Below are 21,154 nucleotides of genomic sequence, written 5' to 3'. Positions count from 1 at the left end.
GGCCCCGCTCCTCTGCCCACAGGGGTCAGCCAGGACCAATATGCATATGATGTTTAAATGCTATCCTAGACTTCTAACCAAGTTTGACTAGTTTACGCTGAAAATTGAGCAAAATATGTTTATAAATGTGCTTTCCCTATATAAACTATAGTAAACTAACCCCCCTCCCCAGGGAGAAACGTGAGACCCCAGGATCATATAATTCACAATTATTGTAAAGACCTTTCAATCTATGAAAAGTATTTGATTCTACCATTTCTAGAATTTCAGAAGAAGATTTTTGAAGTTTTAGCCTATTTGACCCCATTTGACCCCACCCCTAAGGCCCCTGGGGGTCAGTGATGGAAAATTTGTTAATAGGATTCAATGGCCACCTTATACTGATAATTCTGACAACATTTGAATTATTTCCTATTCCAAATGACCAAAAAATACTCAAAAATGTGTTTTCCCTATATAAATTATAGTAAACTTAACCCCCTCCCCAGGGGGAAACATGAGACTAAAAGGTCATATAATTCACAATTTACGTAAAGGAATTTAAGACCTTTCTATCTATGAAGAGTATTTGATTCTACCACATCTGTGAGTAAAGAAAAAGATTTTTGAAATTTTAGTCGATCTTACCCATTTTGGCCCCTCCCACAGCCCCCTGGGGGGGGGGGCCATATAATTCACAAATTTGATTGGTCTTATGCCTTAGAAGGTTTGTACAAAATTTCATTGAAATTGCTTTAGCCACGATGGACAAAATGCAATTAAAATAGGTCACCATGAGACTTCGTCTCAGGTGACCTAAAAAAACTGTTTAGATAAAGAGATTAAAAAAAAACAGCATTTTGCTGAAAAACACAAATTAAAGAATGATATCTTACTGGTTGTCCGATGTTGATAAGGTAGCCAAATAATGCTATCAGGTTCTTAAGCTGGATATCATTCTCCACCAAGACGGTCCAGAATCCTGGAATAGAAAATCAAAATAAACATCACGTTGCCATGTCAACATCGCTCAATCCAATGTCATATTCATATACATGATAATGATCTTACAATATTTTGTATTTTCCTGTGGCATTAACTGTCAGTAAATAGTCAGAGTCAAGTTTAATGCAGGACCGGAAAACCAAGATCTCTAAAAACTAAAACTTAACGGTACCATAGAACAGATTTTGTGTTGCAGATGGCCAACTGGCCACCAATTTTTTGCTTTTTTTACATAATTTTATGTTTCAAAACGAAAATACAAACATGTATTATTCATCAGTTAAGATGAATTTATATATATTTCTGAACAGTGTATTTATATATATTTCTGAACAGTGTTTATTTTAAACAAATTAACCTGATGTCAGCTATAAATTAGATAGGTATTTAGATTTTTGGACCGAAGATTTTCGCCGGGCCTTGCGGTCTCCATTTACAAGCTAGTGACTAAGCCTGGTCTACAGATTTTGCACACTAGCAAAACACAAAATGATTGTTTGGAAATTTAAAGCTCTATTGTGCTATATAGTTTTATATTTGTCTACTTTGTCCCGCATTACTGTTCGTATCCTATTATGTAATCGTGTTCGTTTTGTATGTCTTGATAAAGGGGCAGATCGCCTCGAAAATTTGACAATTTTGTTTTGTCCACACGGTTGGAATTACTTCCTTGTCCGAAATTTAAAGCTCTGGAATTTTTATTGGATTAGACAGTCAAAGGTGGAGAAAAGCTAAAGCATCCAGAGAAAATTCATCATCTATGTTATCTAGCAACAACTCTATATGGTTTTTAACTCCAAATACCCTTAAACACTAGTCAACCACAGTTCCATAACATACTGGTTTTGATGGCGACGACAATGAATGCCACAGCTGAAAAACTACCAATATACAGCATCTATTGACAGGCACCCGCTCCATACAATTGGATGTTGGTCTTGTAGCAGAATTTGACTACGTCGCATCATCGTTGACCAGGCAGATTAATTGGTAGAGCACCTGGAGGTCTTGGGGTTCAAGCCTTCATACCTTTAATTTACAATTGGGTGATTCCATATTTAAATATTTTAGAGTTACCTTCCTTGTGGATAGGTATCTACTGCGACTTCAATATTTTATGAGCGGCATTCATGTCGTTTTCCATGAAAAACATTATTTGCAATCACATGACGACACAATCAAATACTTACCCACAAGGGCAGATAACTCTGTAATATACAATGAAGAATATCATGGCCGTCTACAGCATATGTAATTAGCTTTAAATCATATATTTATGTGACTTGCCTTCCTCTTGGTCTCGACCTTTGCTGGTTATCCAATCATCAAGAGTTTTCTGTAGTAGACGTAACGTCTGTTTGTGGTAATCGTTATCGTGTAAATCATTCTGTAGGTCAGCTTCAATGGGGTCAATGTCCGTGAAATAACCATCCCAAGCGGATTTCACCCAATCTGAAATTAAAGTAACTTAAGTCATAATTAAATCACAAATATTTTTTGGTTTGATTTTGTTTTGACATGTAGCACATGAAGAACACATTAGAATGAATAAGGATACCTGGTAGTGACAGAAACATTCATGGTACAGTGAGATGAATATTGCAGACATCGCAAAATCTGCCAGTCCGACAGACATATCCGGCAAAATTTGACTCGGACCGCCTATTTTAAAATCCAGTCTGGACCGACCATCCGGCAATTATTGGGTACCGAAATCACATAAGTGTTGAATTTATCAAACTGACAATTTACTTTCAAAATTGCATAATATAATAATTTATTGATAACTTGTATGCAACATGAATTGTTCTACCCATATGATTTGTCATGAATTTGTAAAACTGAGTCTGGTATAGGAATAATTCACACAACTTTTATCTATTCCAGCACCAGAGAGAAAAAAAATTGCACTTTATACAACCCCCTCCCCACGTCACTGTGCCGAGCTGCTAATAATCTTCACTATTGAACAGACAGATAGCAAAACCATAAAGAAGAAGAAGTCCTGATCTAGAAATAAACTTATCTTAGATATTTTTGGGTTTGAATTTTTTATGGTAGGATTTTAACATTCTGTCAATAATATCTATTCGATATGACATACATGTAAATAAATACACACTCATATGCTATAAAATATTCTTTTATATTATCTTTACAATCGTAATCTATCGTTTCCTAAATGAAGACTAAATAGTTAATAAGTCGTAATTTACTGAAATCCGACTCCAGGGATAGAAACTATTTTTTTTAGTGTATTAGTCCAAAGGACTAGTAAAAATTTAATCTACTAGTCCTGTGGCATTGCTACTAGTCCTGAAGGCCTCAGGTGAGTCTTGTAGTGACGAACAGCGAATCGCAAGGCGATTTGCCAGGGGGGTTGGTGTGAAAAGGGGGTCGGCGTCCCCCCCCCCCTTTCTGCTGGGGTCTCCCCCTGAAAATAATTCAAAACCTAGATGCCCTTAGATGAGTTTTAGCATATTTTTACAGCAATACAAAACATTAAATAGAAAAGACAAGTAGTCCACGGGACTAACAGACAGAAAATTTACTAGTCCTTCAGATTTTTAACTAGTCTCGGACTAAGGGACTAGGCCTAGTGTTAGTTTCTATCCCTGGACTCGTGTTATTTTGTCAACAACTTTTCAAAATTCAACATTTCGGGAAATAGCACAGTCAGGGTCATAGTATAGCCTACAATTAAAAACATTTCGTCATTCATCCATACACATACATACATACATATATCGAAAACCACCATACCAAAGTTTCCTAATCATTTTTAAAAAGAGAAAGGTAAAATTCTTCACTGGATCTGGTTGATGTTTACAAAAAAAGTACGACCGAAAACGGCCGACATACCAGGCAAGGAATCGTAGGGTTTGCATATTGAATCAATGGGATCATGCTTAAGAATAGAATACACATATACTGTAACACTTTTTAAGTTGTCAAACCTTCTTGTAAGCGATCAAGCTCCAATTTTCCAAGCACTTCAAGTGTTCTTTCTACAACCGCCATTCTACAAACTTGAGTTTGCCGCGGCTAAGTTACCGACTTCCGGTTTAATATGTCAATACAAAATTACATAAGAAAACAAACGAAACGAAACGATCGATTTCTTATGAACAAAACTGCAGGGGAGCTAATACGTTTTCTTTCTCGAGAATAGCGAGTTCATGAATTTATATAATACAGTATTGACACTATCTGTGATATTCACATTTGATAAAATACATGCATGTATATAACTAAGTAAGGACATTTATGGCAGGTGCCAGGGGTCTACTAGCCCTTTTAGCTTAACGTTACATACTCTATATCTGTTACACTTAAAGAGAGTGTTGTACATGTGCTATGAATGTTAGGAATTAACCGTACCAAAGAATAAAGAATATGGTAGGCATATCTGATCTACTACCAGAAACATATACATAAGGCAATTTTTTTGGCAATGTAACCATAACATTGCCTATTTTTGCTACTACACAGCAATAGAAGAAATTATGAAAACAAATTTATATACGTTTATGTTACATCGTTAGCCTAAAAAACATAATTTTACATAAGTTTTTGGTTCACGTGTTTACAGGAAAAAAGGCTTACACTTAGCAATCAAAGTGTATTCCGAAGGATTTTTATTTTAAATTGGCCTTTTAATAAATCTCGTGTAAGTCTATTAAAGTTTGCCCCTAAACTAATGCTTAAATGAACTCTTACAGGTTTTTCTTTTTTATTCTAAATTAAAAACTTGAGGAATAATTTTAAAACTCTACTTGGCCCTAAACTAAAGCCCTGACAAACTCCTGCTTTTGAATCTATATGGAATGGGTTCATAGAGTTGCCGGTATAAACTAAAAATCCAGACCAGACCAGACCCGTATTTTTTTTTTTTTTTTTTTTGTTGTTATATATATATATTTATAATAAAAACTTGAAAATAGCTCTACTTATTTGGGCTTAAACTAAACCCCTGACGAACTCCAGCTTTTGGATTTAAAAATAGAAATTTTAGAAATGATTCCGGTGGAAGTCCAGTTTTAATTTCTTACAAAGAAACTAGAGAAATAGCTCTACATAATTGGGTCTACACTAAAGCCAAGGCGAATTCCTGATTTTGGATCTAAAATAGAATCTTGGAAATAGCTTTATTTGGCTATAACACAGGCGCTGATGGACACATGTATTTATTTAAAAATTCCTGCTCCACATTTTATGACAAATGGATTTTTCAATCTATAAAAAAAAATCCCAGGAGCAAACGATTTAGTATTTTTCTTCAGTTACAAAAGTTACTCAGTTACTTACTTACTTTACACCATTACCACCATTGCAAAGTCTGAGTTTCTAATTTTACTTAAAGTTGAAAATATAAAAAATAATTAATTGCATCCCGAAAAAATTCCATGTCACTATATCCTATATGGAAAGAAAAACTGATTGCGCGTGTACCAATGGCAAAATGAATTATTTAATTATATTTTTTTGTGTTAATTAGACATATATTAACACGATCAAACACCAATTATTGTTCAAATGATGACTGTCATTTAGGATCCGTCGGCGGTGCAGCATCTTTAAACAATTAGTTGAGGAATAGCTTTATTTGGCCCTAAAATAAAGCCCGAGGAAATACCTTTGTCTTCTTAGTTCTTGGGACTATGGTATTTTCAACGGATTTGTTTCTTTCTTTGCTTTTTTGACATTTTTTTTAGACAAAAGTATTTTAACAAGAATTGCTATGCAGCTAAGAGAAAGGTGAAGACTTTTGATTTATTAATTTTGTTAACTGAAATTTAGTTTATTTAAGGCTAATAACTGCTGCGGAGTCTCATTCTTTAAATAAGCTATTAAATATGAGAGAAAAATGCTCAGTACAATCACAGGGTCTCGTTCCTAATGATGAGATATGTATTTAAGATACATTGTAGGTCACGCCTATTTACGTACATTACACATCTCATCATTAGTAACGAGGCCCTGTGCTACGCGTTTTACATTTGTAATACACAATAAAAATACATTTTCTATTGAGACGTCTGAATATAACGTAGTACACGGTCCTACAGTGTGTTCTTTCATCCAAAACTACAAGAGGCACGATGGAAAGCATTGGGAAGTTAATAAGATTTCGCCCTCTTCTTTCAAAAAACGGTAAGTGTTTTCTGCTTAGGACGATCATTGCCAAACATATATTAAAAACGTAAAGGAATTTGAAGACGACACACAGAGGAAATTACAGAAATCATCGAATTACTACAGGTATTCTGTAGACACAAACCATGTAAAATGTATTGCAGCGCAGTCAACCGATCAATATACACAGTGGAATCTACACACATGTTTTGTGAACACACACTTTGTAGCCAACAACCAGACACTATTTTTCATTTAAAGATTTTATCTGTATTTATTCATAGAAAATCTTAATATAACCTGCAGAATATTAGGTAAATAAAGGTTTATGTCATAGACATATGTTGATCAATATACGTATGCACAGCAAAACAGTCAATATGTTGTCACATTTCGTCCACATATCGATTCACGGTTGGTTGGTTCAGCCGATCTGTTATATATTTGACTGCGTGGCTTTAAAACATAGTGTACATATACCGACACTGGTAGGCCTATGATTGTGTTTTTATAAACACTCTATTTCAAAATAGTGTTTTCTGTTTATTATACATTTCTGTCTGTAAACACAAGAAAAATTGAAATTTTCAAAGTCATACCAGGAAACAGAGATTAGTACACATGACCACATATATATTCTACTTATATCTGTACTTGACAATATGTACATGTACATGTATACACAGGGATCTGAGAATTAGTTACAGATTATATAATCATGGGCCCACCAGAGTGCCCTAAGGCCATTTTAGACGTTTTAGAGCTCCAGATAAAAAAACCGATAAAATCATACTCTACATAGCACCGTGTAGAGTATGATTTTTATCGTTATGTTTTATCTAGAGCTCTAAAACGTCTAAAAATGGTCTTAGGGCACTCTGATGGGTCCATGATTATATAATCTGTAACTAATTCTCAGATCCCTGTGCATGTATAGGGGCGTAGTAATAAGGTATTAAGACAGATCTACGTTAGGTGTATATGGCTATTTGTGTCCTGAGCATATACAATAAATTGAAATAAAATCAAGATTATTTTGGGATCTGACTTAACTTTCATCGTAAACAGGATTGTAACATTTCCTTATTTCAGATCCTCGAAAATCTAGCTATATTCAATAGCGGCAATAATTAACGAAAATATGTAAATATTGGGATACTTTATTTTTCCCACATTCCTGTGCTACAATGTATTTATAAATGATACAATGTAGATCTGTGTACATTATTTAGATCTAAGTTCGGTGTGAAAAATCGAGTATCTTTGATCTGCACCGAATGACCCATTATAATTTAGCTGAAGCATAAAACATGAATTAAATTTGCCCCAACCCTTGAACTTAGACTGATCAACAAAAGATTTTCTCAGCAGAATTCTAATATTAGATTATCTTCCCCTAGTTTGAAACTTTGAAACACTGGACATGTCACATATCGCAGAGACTAAGCCACATTTTAGTGATATTTTTAATACTGCAGAGATTGGTGGTCATTCCCCCATTGAACTATTATATAGGGTGTCCCTGTTTAAAATATAGACTGGTTACACGGTGATGTGGCACAGGGGGCTAACTCAATGAAAATGGATGTTGTCATACATTTTTTTTCTTTTGTATTTGGTGGATGGACTGATGAATATATATGACAATCATGTGATTTTTTTTCAGAAAATACGAGATTTGAAAAAATATTTAAAAAATCGGGACATTTACTATAAAACAGAGATTATATAGTAAATATCCCGATTTTTTTTAATACCCCCCCCCACCCCCGTTTTTTTTCTAGTACAGGGATATGAGTTACAAATTTTACATATTTGAACCTACCAGAGTGTCCATAGACATTTTAAGACGTTTTATGGGGATCTATATTAAAAAAAACAAAAACAAAAAACCGGAAAAATCATATTCTACATAGTCTCTAACAGAGGAAGGGCAGAAAACTCGCCAGGATAACACTTATTACTCGGGGCTTTGATTTAGACCCTGGAAACGTCTAAGATAGTCTGTGGATATTATGGTAGGTTCGAATAATATTATATATAATCTTTATCTAATTCTCATATCCCTGTGATTTGCCTGTTGTTAACAATATAATGTAAGGCTTGATTGGATGGTTCGGGTGTCTTTAACAATTTGCTTCAATGATAGCACTATATTAGATTTACGCTGATATTCCACTATTCTCACTGGCTTACAATATATATGTGGTCACATGGGATTCGATAATTCATCTTTCTTCTGTAACGTCTTTATCCAAGAATTGAGTTCTTCTAAGGTGACGTCCTATGACCATCGTTCTTCTTGTACCACATGGACCTCAGCAATGGTCCATAATTGATAAAATAAAATGGAATTTTTTCCAGCATTATTTCACGAACATACTATAGTCTCACAAAACACAAAATCGAAAAAACATAACTCATTGCACAAGCATAAATATTACCAAATTAAACTTTCAATGGATGAACTAAGTTGGCCAATCCATTTTGCTATTTTTTTCAAACCTTAACTTTGTCGAACATTTTATCAAATTCAAAGCCACGAGCACAATTCCCCAAAACAGTGGAAAACATGATAGTCTTTCACAAGCCTATGTAGTCCCACTTCATATGCCAGATGATGGCGCTACATTTTAGTATTTTTTTATGTTAAGGTAGTATCAACTATTTGATGCCAAACCGCAGAAGTTGCAGACACTGACCGTCCTTCAGTGGGTAAATGTATAAAATTGGCGCACTATAGCGGAACTTAAACATATAGTCAATTTTTTTCAGAACTCCGGTTTTTTCGTCACAGCTAAAATCTTTGCATGAGGTATTGCCGCTCTTCGCTTGGTGCGTTGTCCGCACCGTGCAGGTTTTTGTAGGGTGACCTGGCCGAACTCAGTCCCTATAATGTATTTCTATAAAACGTGTATGCAGCAGGATATACATTGAAATAAAACACACTGCTGTGCAATTCGTTTGATTTCAATACTCATAAAGAAAACATTTTTATTTACAGGTTTGAAATGTTTCAACCAGGCACGCGGCGTAGGAACTGCTGCCGTTGCGGAGGCTCGGGATATTCTGGACAAAGAATTAGAGGGTATCCGAGAAGCAGGGACTTGGAAGACCGAACGAGTTATCCTAACCAAACAAGCACCATCAATCCGAGTGGAGGGTCAGGGGTCAAACCTTCTTAACTTTTGTGCCAATAACTATCTTGGGTTGTCTGTAAGTGGAGTCAAAAAATTTGTAGCAGGTTGATATAACGCATTATTATAGAAAGTTTTTCTTGTACAGTAAAACCTTCTTAAGACGAATCTATTTGATACGAATTTTTGCTTATTACGAAGTAAAATCAGACCCTGGTTTAGGCTCCTCTTGATTTAAATATATATATGTATATACAAATACTTCTTTGAGAAACGTATAACGAATTTACTTACAACGATTATCTTTTAATACGAAGTTATTTCGTGGTCCCGACAAGCAAAATTTTTGCTCAATAACAAATTTGTCCAGAATTTTGTTCTGAAAGTGCCGGATGTAGCCTTGTTTTAAAGTGGAAAAAAAGGGGGGGGGGTAGAGGGGGGTTCGATTGAGTAATAGACTCATACATGTCAGCATATCATATTTTGATTTATCCTGTATTGAATACATTTACAGTAAGTTACAAAAGCGTATTTTCAACCGATTATATATTAATCTATCCTCGATACTCCAGGGGTTACTACCACTGACGTTATATCCACCCCAGGACTATCTCATAGTAATCCCTGAAGTATCGTAGATGATATTTATCTAACATACATATCAATATGAAAATCAGCGGTAGATGGCGTCTCCAAAAAACTATCCCGTTTTAAGTTATCTCATCATAGAACAATGTATATTTCAAATTAAATTTGGTAATGTTTTCCCCCACAAACAACTCAGGAAATGCTCTAAGAATATTTATGTCAATGCAGTGAATCGTTATCAATAAAAAAAAAGTGTTAATTTATATATTTTTTTCGGCGTACAGAGTCACCCGGAAGTGATAGAGGCTGGTAAGAGAGCACTAGAGACTCACGGTTCAGGTGTTAGCTCGTCTCGCTTCATTTGTGGAACCATCGTAAGTTTTAATAAATTCATAGAGTCCTAAAAGTTACTATCTTACTGTTAATACAGATATATCGATCGTATCATCATTTCTTAAATGATATCAAAGTGCTATATAAAATCATCATTTCTTAAATGATTTCAAAGTGCTATATAAAATTTTATTTATTATTTACTTTATAACCAAAAACCTAATATTTTTTATGCTAAATGTACTAATTCTTTGTCTTCAAATCAACAGGACCTTCACAAAGAGTTAGAAAACAAGATTGCCCGTTTCCATGGGCGGGAGGACGCCATTTTATATGCCAGCTGCTTTGACGCTAACGCGGGAATATTTGAGGTTTTATTAGGTCCGGAAGATGCGGTTATATCAGACGAGCTGAACCATGCTTCTATTATTGATGGAATTCGTCTGTGTAAAGCAAAGAGGATGAGGTACAAACACAGAGACATGTCAGGTACGTTGCCATGGTAACGTTGAACGAATATACGTACCCGGCCTACTGTACCTTTCAGCCGGGTACGAATTGGTCCCTATGTGTCGTAGTGGAGCACTGCCTCCGAAAATCACACGGCACAATTTTCTATACATTTTTGTAGGTTTCCAATTATTTTAAACATATACATGCATTTATATATTATTTTTGTCCAAAAGAAACATAACAACCATTCTTAATATCTACTTTACCACTCATAAGACGTCAAATTCATATTTTGTAGACTTGCCGTATAGTTTTCCTTCGAAAAGACCATCATATTTATATGTGAAAAAAACAATGTCTCGCTGTGAATTTGATATTTCATACGGTTCAGTTTTATTGCCTAGTGGGTAAGTGATATCAAACAAGTAAGATAAAATGCATACAGACGTTTTAATAATGGTTTACACAAGCATTTCTTTGTCCCATTAGCAGTAATAGGCACCGATTGTATCTCTAAAGATGACACCATTATCGGTCTAAAAGTCTTTTGAGCTACAATATTGCAGCTAATGGTAACGTAGTATTTCATTTTTGTACGTTTTTAAATTTCATGGGTAAGGGTGCATCCTGAACTCATCGGGTATTACCGCTATCCAGGATATTTATTCGTCGAGGAGTTCCAGATACCAGGGCCTAATTTCAAATTTTATTTATGAAACAATATAAAATATCTACCTGATTTCTAACCCAAGTTTTGTTCACTCTATTTTACCGTCCTATTTTTGACGACCGGTTACATAAAATATACCCTTTTTGAGTTCGAAATGAATAATTCCAGATTTTAAACAGGTGTTTTATGCCTAGTCACATAACTGGACAATAGTCACTAAAAACCCAAATGCTAAAAGTTTACATGAGCATGAGGTCAGAACTGAAATTAATTGGGATCATATTTGGAAATCGCCCTTAATTTTGGTCACATGTAAATGAGTGTTGAGACCATATCAATAAAATTGCATCACAGGCCAACGAGCAATCTAGTATACTGAGGCTGGCGTGACTTTGATATTAACTCTGTACAAATAATGCAGGATCTCCCTTACAATTCGTCTTTTAAACAGTTAAGCAGACAATGCTGAACCTTGTAGCATACCAGGATTACCACACTTAATACAGTATATGACGACAGTTCTAGGAAATTGTTACATACAAAATAGCGTTCGTCAAAGAGATGTCATATGTCCTTTAATTTCAAACCCTTTCAAGAAAAAAAAATTATTTGTTCACAAAATGACAAAATCTTTTGTATTCATGAGTCAAAGGGGACGACCATGATTTACTAGTTTTACAGATATGAAGAACGTTGCTATCTTGAAAATGTTTGACAGTGAAATTATTCGTCAAAACAAATAATTTATTCAAAATTAAGTGAAGGTACTTGAACTATTGGTGCAGCTGTACGTTTGATTCACTGAGAATATGACCAGGATTGATGGATGATAAACATTTCCATTGTCAGACCTTGAAGCACAACTAAAGGACGCCAGCTCCTGTCGGATGAAACTTGTGGTGACAGACGGTGTGTTCAGTATGGACGGAAACGTTACCCCATTACCGTGAGTAAGAAAGGGATGGACAGTTAGGAACCATATTCACTAAATTTTATGTTTGAGTAGAGCAACTTGGAATACACTATAGCTAGCAATTTTCGAGGTAAACAATTTTTCGTGATTTCGCGTTTCATAGCCCAGATCGTTGAAATTTTGACCCACGGAATATTAAGAAATATTTAAAATGTATACATATATGCACTTATTGTCTTATCGCAAAATTTTAAAACCACTTCAATATCATTTTCTCTGTTTTATTCAAAATCGAAAAAAAACCTCGCAAGAGTAACCCGCTGTACGGATGGGTATCATACATAAAACAAGAAGGACATTTCTAACTTCACCGGGACACAAACATTCTGGAAATTGTTATTTCTGGAGAAAAACTTTAATCACAATGATGCACTTAAAAATAAGACATGTTACAAGTTATAATAAACTTAACTTTCTTGTTTTCAGAGAATTAGATTTTTATCCTGATTTTTTCACCCTAACCGAATGGAAGTTTAGAAATAATTAATTTTGAAATATAAAACATGTTATAACTGATAATTACCTTCATTTTTTTTTGCAGAGAAATAGTTGACTTAGCTAACAAACATAACGCGATGGTGTTTATTGATGAGTGTCATGGTACAGGGTTTTTTGGACCAACGGGGAGGTAAGTTAAACTGCATATTTTGGTTAAACGGTACAATGACGTTAAACAAACATTACAGTAAAACCTGTTTATAAAGGATACCAAACGAACGGCAAAAATGTCCATTATAGACAAGTGTTGATTTTGCAGAGGTGACTTGTATCGTAAATTGCATCAAATGAAGTTGATGAATTTTTACTTGAAAGTCACGTTTTCTTTTTAGCAGGTTTCGTTCTTCATTATATATTATTTTGCCAAAACGTTTCCATATATAAAACAAAAATAAAATAATACTATAGTTAATTATTCAAAATGGCCAATCTGGTTTATGAAATATCACGATTTGACAGAACACAAATTACATCTACACATGTGGTAATATAATAATTATGGTCGACAGGGGGACAGAGGAGTACTTTGGAATGGAGGGTTGTTCGGACATCATCAACTCCACGTTAGGGAAAGCTTTAGGAGGAGCTGCAGGTTAGTTGGTTAACACCCCTGTATTATCATAACGAGCTGATCCGTTCTCAGAAGTAGAATAGTTCAAATATGGCAGCAGGGATAAATAGGGATTTCAGACTGAGTGACGTGCAAATGCCATGCTTATTTACAATGTATGTGTATGTATGTTTCTGCACTGGGAAGTTGTTTACTTGCGTTCGTATAATCATTTTTGTGAAATTAATGTGAATAAAATATTTTCTAAATAAACTGACAAATTGCAATATAGCTTCATAAACATCTACATAATTATGTGTTTACGTTTTTTCCATCTAAACTGGACAATGCATATGAAATTCTACATTTGATAGTGAGCTCTTTTGTCTCAGATATCATTATATATCAGAAAAAAAACATGGCCCATGTGTTAATTTGAGTAATTAACTGTATGTTCCAATTGTTTATTTCAGGAGGTTATACGACAGGTCCGCAGCAACTTGTCACCTTATTACGTCAGAGGTCAAGGCCGTACCTATTTTCTAACGCTTTACCACCAACTGTCGTTGCATGCGCCAGTAAGGTAAGACGATTAGTGACATTATACATTTGAAACACCTTCGTTGAACAATTAAGAAAACAGCATACACAAACTTTGTCTGTTTGTCAATATTCTTTTAAATGTAGATCTATTCCTGTAATTCCTGTTGGATTGGATGAAATACAGATGATAACAATGTTAATAAATCACATTTTTTCTCGTTTCTATTAAATATATAACGGTGTGTTTCATATATGGTTATTCGTTCATGGTATAGGAAGAGCAATAAGGAATGTTTCTGGTGGTTGACAATTTATTATTATTAGAAGACACAACATGAATATACCACAGTCTCCCAAAAAACGCACCTCGTACAACATACACGGCAACACACCGCATACATGGGAGGCCGTCCTTACATGACCATAGCTGTTAATAGGACGTTAATTAATCAAACAAACAAACAAAAAATGTTTCTTGGGTGGTTGAAAATTTTTAATTGAATAAGTCACTAAAATGTTCCTTGAGTGATTGGCAATTTTAATAAGTCATTAGAATGCTTCTTGGGTTGTTGACAATTTTGATAAGTCACTGTCTTTTTTTGTTATATACCATCTTACCTACTCTTGTCTTCAATATCATTGTTAACCTAAAATGTATTGCCCATTCCGATGCAATGACAGTTATATCGCAAAATATTTGTCGTACATTTCACCGCCTTTACATTCACTGAACTGAATAAGACATTTATATAATAGTGTCTTTCATATATAAGGATGCGTTTCTTTTCTGAGTTTGTTGGGTATGCTTGTCCCCTATGGAGTTCCTACTGTATGTGTGTTGCTATTAGCTTTGAGTCCATTATTAGGTTTGGCTAATGAGAAGTTTTCATTTTGCCATTAAACACTAATTATACCCGTTCTAAGGCAAATATTCGATTGAGATCAGGCATTCTCTAGTTAGATATTGTGACATCAACATTTCTGCAATTTTTACAACATATTTGCATGTTGAAAAGCTGGTGATTTACTTATTCCCTTTCCTGCGTAGGCGCTTGATCTGATAATTGCAAACGACGACCTCAATAAGAAAGTACAATCCAACACTAAACGGTTCAGAACCAGGATGGCGGACGCCGGCTTTACCGTTGGGGTAAGTCAGTGAATTTCCACAAAAAAAAATAATTTGCTGCAAGAACTGTTATAAAATAAAGGACTCTTTGTCACTTGTAGTGCTACTAACCATTCTTTTATTTATTCAAATGTAGTTTTTCTAAAAAACTAAATAGATTAAAACTAGATTACCAGATTACGTTTTAATATATTGCACGGAAATGATGTCAGTTTTCATGGTTCCATGTAATGAAATATAACGTTGTTTTCTATTTGCTCAATGAGAGCCATTAATATATTCTCATTTGATTTCAAGTCTTTTCTTTGCCTTTCCTTTTTGATTTATTTCCAAAATAACGACAACGCCTGATTCATTTCCGCCAATTTATTATGATTCGTTGCCAGGGAGACCCAGCCCATCCTATCTGTCCCGTCATGCTTGGCGATGCAAGGTTAGCAAGCGAGTTCGCCGACCAGATGTTGGGTAAGTGGGACATTTGGTATCAATTTTGTAATACAACTTTATTTAGTATTTAATATTGTATTTAATCTCTAGGAAAGTCAACTGCACATATTTTTCAAGCGTATGTTTCCAAGCAGCAGTTACACTGGCTCCATGATCAACGTCATCTCTTTTTGTCGTCTGCATCAAATTGTCAGAAAGAAGGAAATGTGTACAAGAAATAAAAAACACAAAGTCACTGTGTATTGCAATAAATATCACAACTAAAGCTTTGGTAATGTTATCTTTATGTAATAAAATATCGTCTCCATATTGCAATTTTCGTTTACAAAATAATGACATCACAATCAATACCTTTCTGCAAGGGAGATACTTCTGTAATATGACTGAAAATCAAGCCTATCCATGGAAATAAATTACTGTCATAAAATTCTGTACCATGAAAGGGAAGTGTCCTGAGAGATTGACTTATTTGTCTATACTAATGTGTATATTTTCTTTTCCAGAGAGAGGGATATATGTGATCGGGTTCAGTTTCCCAGTTGTGCCTAAAGGTAAAGTATTAATTTGTTTATTTCAATTATCAAAATATCTTTTATGATAAATTCACATTGTCTATCATTACAGGAATCTGAGTCTAAAATATAAATAAATATCGAATACATTTCCGCTGTGTTTAAGAAATCACCGATAAAATATTCCATCTTTCGTATCAACCTCTCCGTTCCATGAAGCAGAAACTATAAACCGTCATTGTTTCACTGAAACGATAATCATATTTATCTGTTTTGTTGATTTTGAAATTTAGATTTTTTTTGCTTTCAGTTAAACATTTTATCCTATCCACCTTAGTTAAAAAAATCATTTGAATGTAAAATCAAGAAACAAATTATTAGAATTGTTTTTGATTTCATTCTTCTTTGAAAGTCTTGCCCACTTCCAAATAAACTAAATACGTAGTTTTCTTTTATCTGAAGACACGGAACAAATTGTATCGTGTGTGATATTATTTGAATACACAAATATGATGCTGTGTTTCAGGAAAAGCTCGGATCCGTGTCCAACTGTCGGCTGCGCACTCACAAGAGGAAGTTGACAGAGCAATTGATGCGTTTATAGCTATTGGTAGACAACTGAATGTGGTCAGTTAGTGATTGTTGCTATGGTAACGGGACTGTTGAATATTGTCAAAACTTAAATATGCACGATGTATACACTAATATGTACAGATTACAGAAGAATCCATACCAAATACAGTCTATATACAACGACCAAACACTGTCTTCTATTTTAAGTTTTCTTGTTAATGATTTGTAAACAATATTGTTTTTTTCCCAATTAAGAATGTATTGACGCATACATTATTTGTCAATTGACATTCACTTGATACATTTATTATTGTTTTTGCGTCATTTGGTTGTAAATACTGATATATGTCTCGGTTGCTATGCTCATGCTTTTATGCTCATTTCAAGACACTGCAAGACTATTATGATATTGTCTCGAATAATGGTCTATTACTTTTAAATGAAGAGATCCAATTATCTTTATTGTATGATCTCTAAAATTCATTTAGATATTTTTCAAATAGAATTTCACTGTCTTTAAATATGTGTTCGGATAAATACTAACATGGGAACCTGATCATGATCAATAAAATGGTGTTCTTGGAAGTTTAAGCTGGCATCAATTTTACCTGCATTATATTGTAGGAATAATCTAACCCTGCTTATTATATTGTTTACTAGTTGCATTACAAATTTGCATTGAAGCACTGGTAATGTTATTTGTTGAAGAAATGAATAAATATATTTCTATTGGATGCAGTATTTTGTTTTCATATAAGCAAAATGATTATTAATTAACATAATGCATAATGAAAACTCACTTGTGGTCTTGAAACTACGACATATTTTAATATGCTAGTTAAAGATGCTCAACCGCCGACAGAGCATAAATGATATTCATCATTTGAACAATAATTGGTGTTGAATCGTGTATTTATACGCCTAATTAACACAAAAAATAAAATGAAATAATTTATTTCGCCTTTGGTGCATGCGCAATCAATACTTCATTTCATATAGAATATAGTGCCACGGATTTTTATCGGGATGCAATTAATTATTTTTCATATTTTTAACTTGAAGTAAAATTGGAAGCTCAATCTTTTCAATGGTGGTAATGGTGTAAATTAACTTTTGTAACTGAAGAAAAATACTAAATTGTCCGTAATAATGATGAAAAGGAAATCAATTATATGTTTATTAAAATTTATAAATTTTAAATCTCTTATATCGGAATATACAATGCAGGAGAAGACTATAAGATAAGGTATACCTAGTGTCTAATCCTAGTAACATATTAATATCTTTTTGTCAATAAGATATTCGGAAATTGAAATTGAATATGCAAAATGGAAAGTAAAAGTATGAAGTTAATGTCGCCGATTTATGGTGAAAAAGAAAACGTTAAAGCGATAACGAAAACGTTATGTCCCAGATACACAGACATAATCATACGTATACTACTGTGTCAAACACAGATAGGATTGTCTTTTTAAGAAGCAAAATTCCCTGAGTTATAGAAAATAAATCTCCACAACAATGCACCGTCCTCCGGCCAGTACCTTGAATATGATCATGAGACGAAGTGCAATTAGTACATCAATGGAAAAAACACAATCGACAAAATAAATTTAATAAATGCCATATTGCCCCTCAATCACCACATATTTTCTAAACTTTGTGCTAATAATCATTAAACAGTAAACTAACGTTCCAGTAATATGCCGGTTGAATGGCTGTTGCACTGCTTACACACGTACAATAAACCCCGACTACATATTACAGTACCCCAATACCTTTCACAGGACGAAAAGGTTTAATACAAGGCAGTCAAAATATTGCTGTATATGTAATTACAAAGAGCCATAAGACACACGATTGTGAACACACCTGTATGAACGTGTGCTACGTCTGGATTTAAATAACAGGTTTAAAGTAATATAAATCCACAATGCGTAACGCGCTCAGGTAGTCAATGAGCTTTAAATACTCGGTCACTGAATCTTGAGGTCTTCTACCTGTGTAATCGATAATTATTCTAGATTGACCTTTAAACCGGAACAGGTAGAGGCATGACAACAAGTTGCATGTAAACAAAGATGGCTGACAGGTGAACCGACAATTAACCATGAGCGGAGTTATTGGTGCATTATTTGATGTACTGTAGAGTGAGAACACGTAAAATGTGTCACATAGTTGGGAGTATCACTTAACAATCGTATGATTTGATTGGACGAACGATGTGCGTGGTAAAGGTATATATGGTATACATATATGAATAAGTCTAGCTTTTATTGACAGTAGCTAGAAAATGGGCGCATCAGCCAACAGCACCCGTCGACAGCGGCCAATACCGAACAATGGCGTTGGCACGAGGATAAACGCATGTGTACCTTTTTTAACATCTTCACCCGCTGCTACGACAATTCACACGGGAGATTATTCATGTTGTCTCTCCTACACTCTGCAACCCCATACGACGGACAACCGACACATCCATGCACAGGTTCAGAGGTTTGGACGTGTGTCCTCTCTATGTATCACCGATATCACACATGGCAAGACGGTTAAGATAATTTTGTACGAAGATAGGGAGCTTGACATTCTACCTGCACGTCTTCTGCAAAACACCGGCTTACAGTTGTGTAATGTGGTTGGAATTAAGAAAGATTTGGTAGTGATCCAAGTGTTTTGTCAAAGCTCTATCAAATTCTTTATTTGTGGTTTAAACGACTCTTCATGTAAGATCGTATACGATCGTGCGTACTGCTCACAAAATAAGCTACAGCTCTATGAGTGCCAAATAAGCCCGGATGAAAACTACTTCTTGATATTTCAAAATCAGTTATATGCTATAATGTATGCTCCCGGAAGTGAGGTGGAAAATGTGTCATTGGTGAATATAAACTGGGAAAGGTCAGAGTGCAAGGATAGGTCATGTGACAACCTCATCGAACATCTGAAAGTAGCATGCCATCAGTCATCAGTTGTGTTCGATCCGAGAACTAATAATGATTTAGTGGTATTTACAAGCACTGCGTCCGACAGGGGAGTTATAAGCTTGTATAAAACTTACAAAGACAACTTTTTATTTAAAATCATACAATTCAGAACTGACTGTTCAGCACTACCTGGGAAGTTTCAAAACTTACAATTTATGAATGATGGTTCCGCTTTAGTGCTCAGCGTCATCGGTACAGGATCAAATCCCCACTCCATTGCTTCCATTTGTCGGATGCAAGTTGTGACGGTGTACTGGTTTAATCCGGATTGTTATGACAAACTAGGTTCATTTTGGTACATTTCCCCGACATTGTTTATCCAATACATGCCAATGATATCAACCAGTGGACGATACGCTTGCTGTGGAGGGAAAATCTACAACTTAGAAGACATGCATCCATATTTTCTTGGAACTAAATCTCTGAAACGCATTTGCAGGGATGTGATCGTCGACTCAGTTTTAGCTGAGGATATCGGACAACTTCCTCTTCCGAAACCAATTCTTCGATATTTAACGGAATGTGTTGCTGACATGAATGAGAATATTTAGATAATTGCACAATATAGTAGTACGTTAAATTTAAACGCGCATTATTGAGAAACTGTATTAACCTTTACAAAAACACTGGAGATTATGACAGAGGATAAAAGTTCTTTATTGATATATCACATAATTTTAGGTAAATTTTGATTTCAAATCACTAATTTATTTTTTTTGTCCAAATTTGGAAACGATTATGTGTTATTTCCTTCTTTGATCTTAAGCCATAAACAAAGTCCTCTATTGGTGATCTATATTGTAAACCATGTTCGAATGTGCCATTGATAGAAGTTGAACAATTTTCAAACTGACATACTTTAGATGAATTCATACTGTAAACAATGAGAGTAGAAATTTCATACAAAGATTAATGTTATTACCGTACAGCCGGTTATATTCGAGGGGAAGACATTTTCGCAATTTCATGGGATATTGCTATGATCGCGATAAAAAAAATGATCCAAAATATTGAGAGAAAATTAATTAATATGGACACAGAAAGCCAGATCGCCAAAATGTAAACCACTGAAATTTATATTTCTTGTTTATATGGAAAATCGTGAAAATTTTTGCCCGCGTTGATAACCAGTTCTACAGTAAATTGTGATAAGAGTACAACTGTGCAATACTGATAGATTTGTTATATGTACTTATTTATGATACTAATATTTTGCAATAAAACGTTATTGATAACAAGTATTAATCCCTTTATATAAAAAGATGTCTTTCATGTAAAAATAAATAAATATTTTTCAAGTTAGTCCAATAGAATTTTATTATCATTTGATATGATTGTTACAGCTACTTGTTATATACTGTATTCTTTGTCTATGTTTTGTGGTATTTTGTCTCTTGTGTGAAAACAAACATGAAGTAATATAAACTCTTAAATATCTGTCGAATGCTTAATACATTGAAACATTAAGGAAAGCATTGACAAAGAACAAAAATCTTTGTTTGAACCCAAACTGAACTATAAAGACTAAACAGAATCGAAATATAGATATGTTTGGATATTTATGACAACGTAAAATAGAACCAGATGTGTCTAGATAGTAAACGTTTTTATGATTCATTGCCAACACTAGTTTCATTCAACCACAGG

General features: G+C 34.3%; 3 protein-coding genes across 3 annotated transcripts in view; 2 read left to right on the top strand and 1 right to left on the bottom strand.

Moving 5' to 3' along the window:
• LOC138329884 (condensin-2 complex subunit D3-L-like) overlaps positions 1–4,041 on the bottom strand; it is a 41,694-nt gene extending 37,653 nt beyond the window's left edge. Inside the window, exons 1-3 of the mRNA XM_069277173.1 lie at positions 3,942–4,041; positions 2,272–2,436; positions 876–961 (exon numbers count right to left, since the gene is read on the bottom strand). Coding sequence (XP_069133274.1) covers positions 876–961; positions 2,272–2,436; positions 3,942–4,005 — 315 coding nt within the window. The 5' untranslated portion in view covers positions 4,006–4,041. The remainder of the gene's footprint in view (positions 1–875; positions 962–2,271; positions 2,437–3,941) is intronic.
• Positions 4,042–6,008: 1,967 nt separating this feature from the next.
• Positions 6,009–17,260, top strand: LOC138330286 (2-amino-3-ketobutyrate coenzyme A ligase, mitochondrial-like). The gene is made up of 12 exons (XM_069277782.1): positions 6,009–6,138; positions 9,125–9,336; positions 10,130–10,219; positions 10,448–10,667; positions 12,151–12,247; positions 12,816–12,902; positions 13,282–13,364; positions 13,796–13,905; positions 14,914–15,015; positions 15,381–15,459; positions 15,945–15,992; positions 16,480–17,260. Exons 1-12 carry the CDS (start codon positions 6,087–6,089, stop codon positions 16,587–16,589), a joined length of 1,290 nt encoding a protein of 429 aa, XP_069133883.1. The 5' UTR covers positions 6,009–6,086; the 3' UTR covers positions 16,590–17,260.
• A 1,189-nt stretch (positions 17,261–18,449) lies between these two features.
• Positions 18,450–20,768, top strand: LOC138330282 (uncharacterized). Its single transcript, XM_069277775.1, has one exon. The coding sequence runs from the start codon at positions 18,817–18,819 to the stop codon at positions 20,056–20,058; it is 1,242 nt and encodes a 413-aa protein (XP_069133876.1). The 5' UTR covers positions 18,450–18,816; the 3' UTR covers positions 20,059–20,768.
• Positions 20,769–21,154: the final 386 nt, after the last annotated feature.

This window comes from Argopecten irradians, chromosome 8, assembly GCF_041381155.1.
Source record: "Argopecten irradians isolate NY chromosome 8, Ai_NY, whole genome shotgun sequence".
Taxonomy (NCBI): domain Eukaryota; kingdom Metazoa; phylum Mollusca; class Bivalvia; order Pectinida; family Pectinidae; genus Argopecten; species Argopecten irradians.
Note: the sequence above shows the minus strand (reverse complement) of the source record. Positions and strands in the feature narration are given on the sequence as shown.

Excerpts from the sequence above, each read along its gene's own strand:
- LOC138330286 (XM_069277782.1), top strand. The coding sequence starts at position 6,087 with ATGGAAAGCATTGGGAAGTTAATAAGATTTCGCCCTCTTCTTTCAAAA. Across the intron at positions 10,220-10,447 it reads GCTTCATTTGTGGAACCATC|GACCTTCACAAAGAGTTAGA; the intron begins GTAAGTTTTAAT and ends TCAAATCAACAG. Across the intron at positions 15,016-15,380 it reads ACGCCGGCTTTACCGTTGGG|GGAGACCCAGCCCATCCTAT; the intron begins GTAAGTCAGTGA and ends ATTCGTTGCCAG.
- LOC138330282 (XM_069277775.1), top strand. The coding sequence starts at position 18,817 with ATGGGCGCATCAGCCAACAGCACCCGTCGACAGCGGCCAATACCGAAC.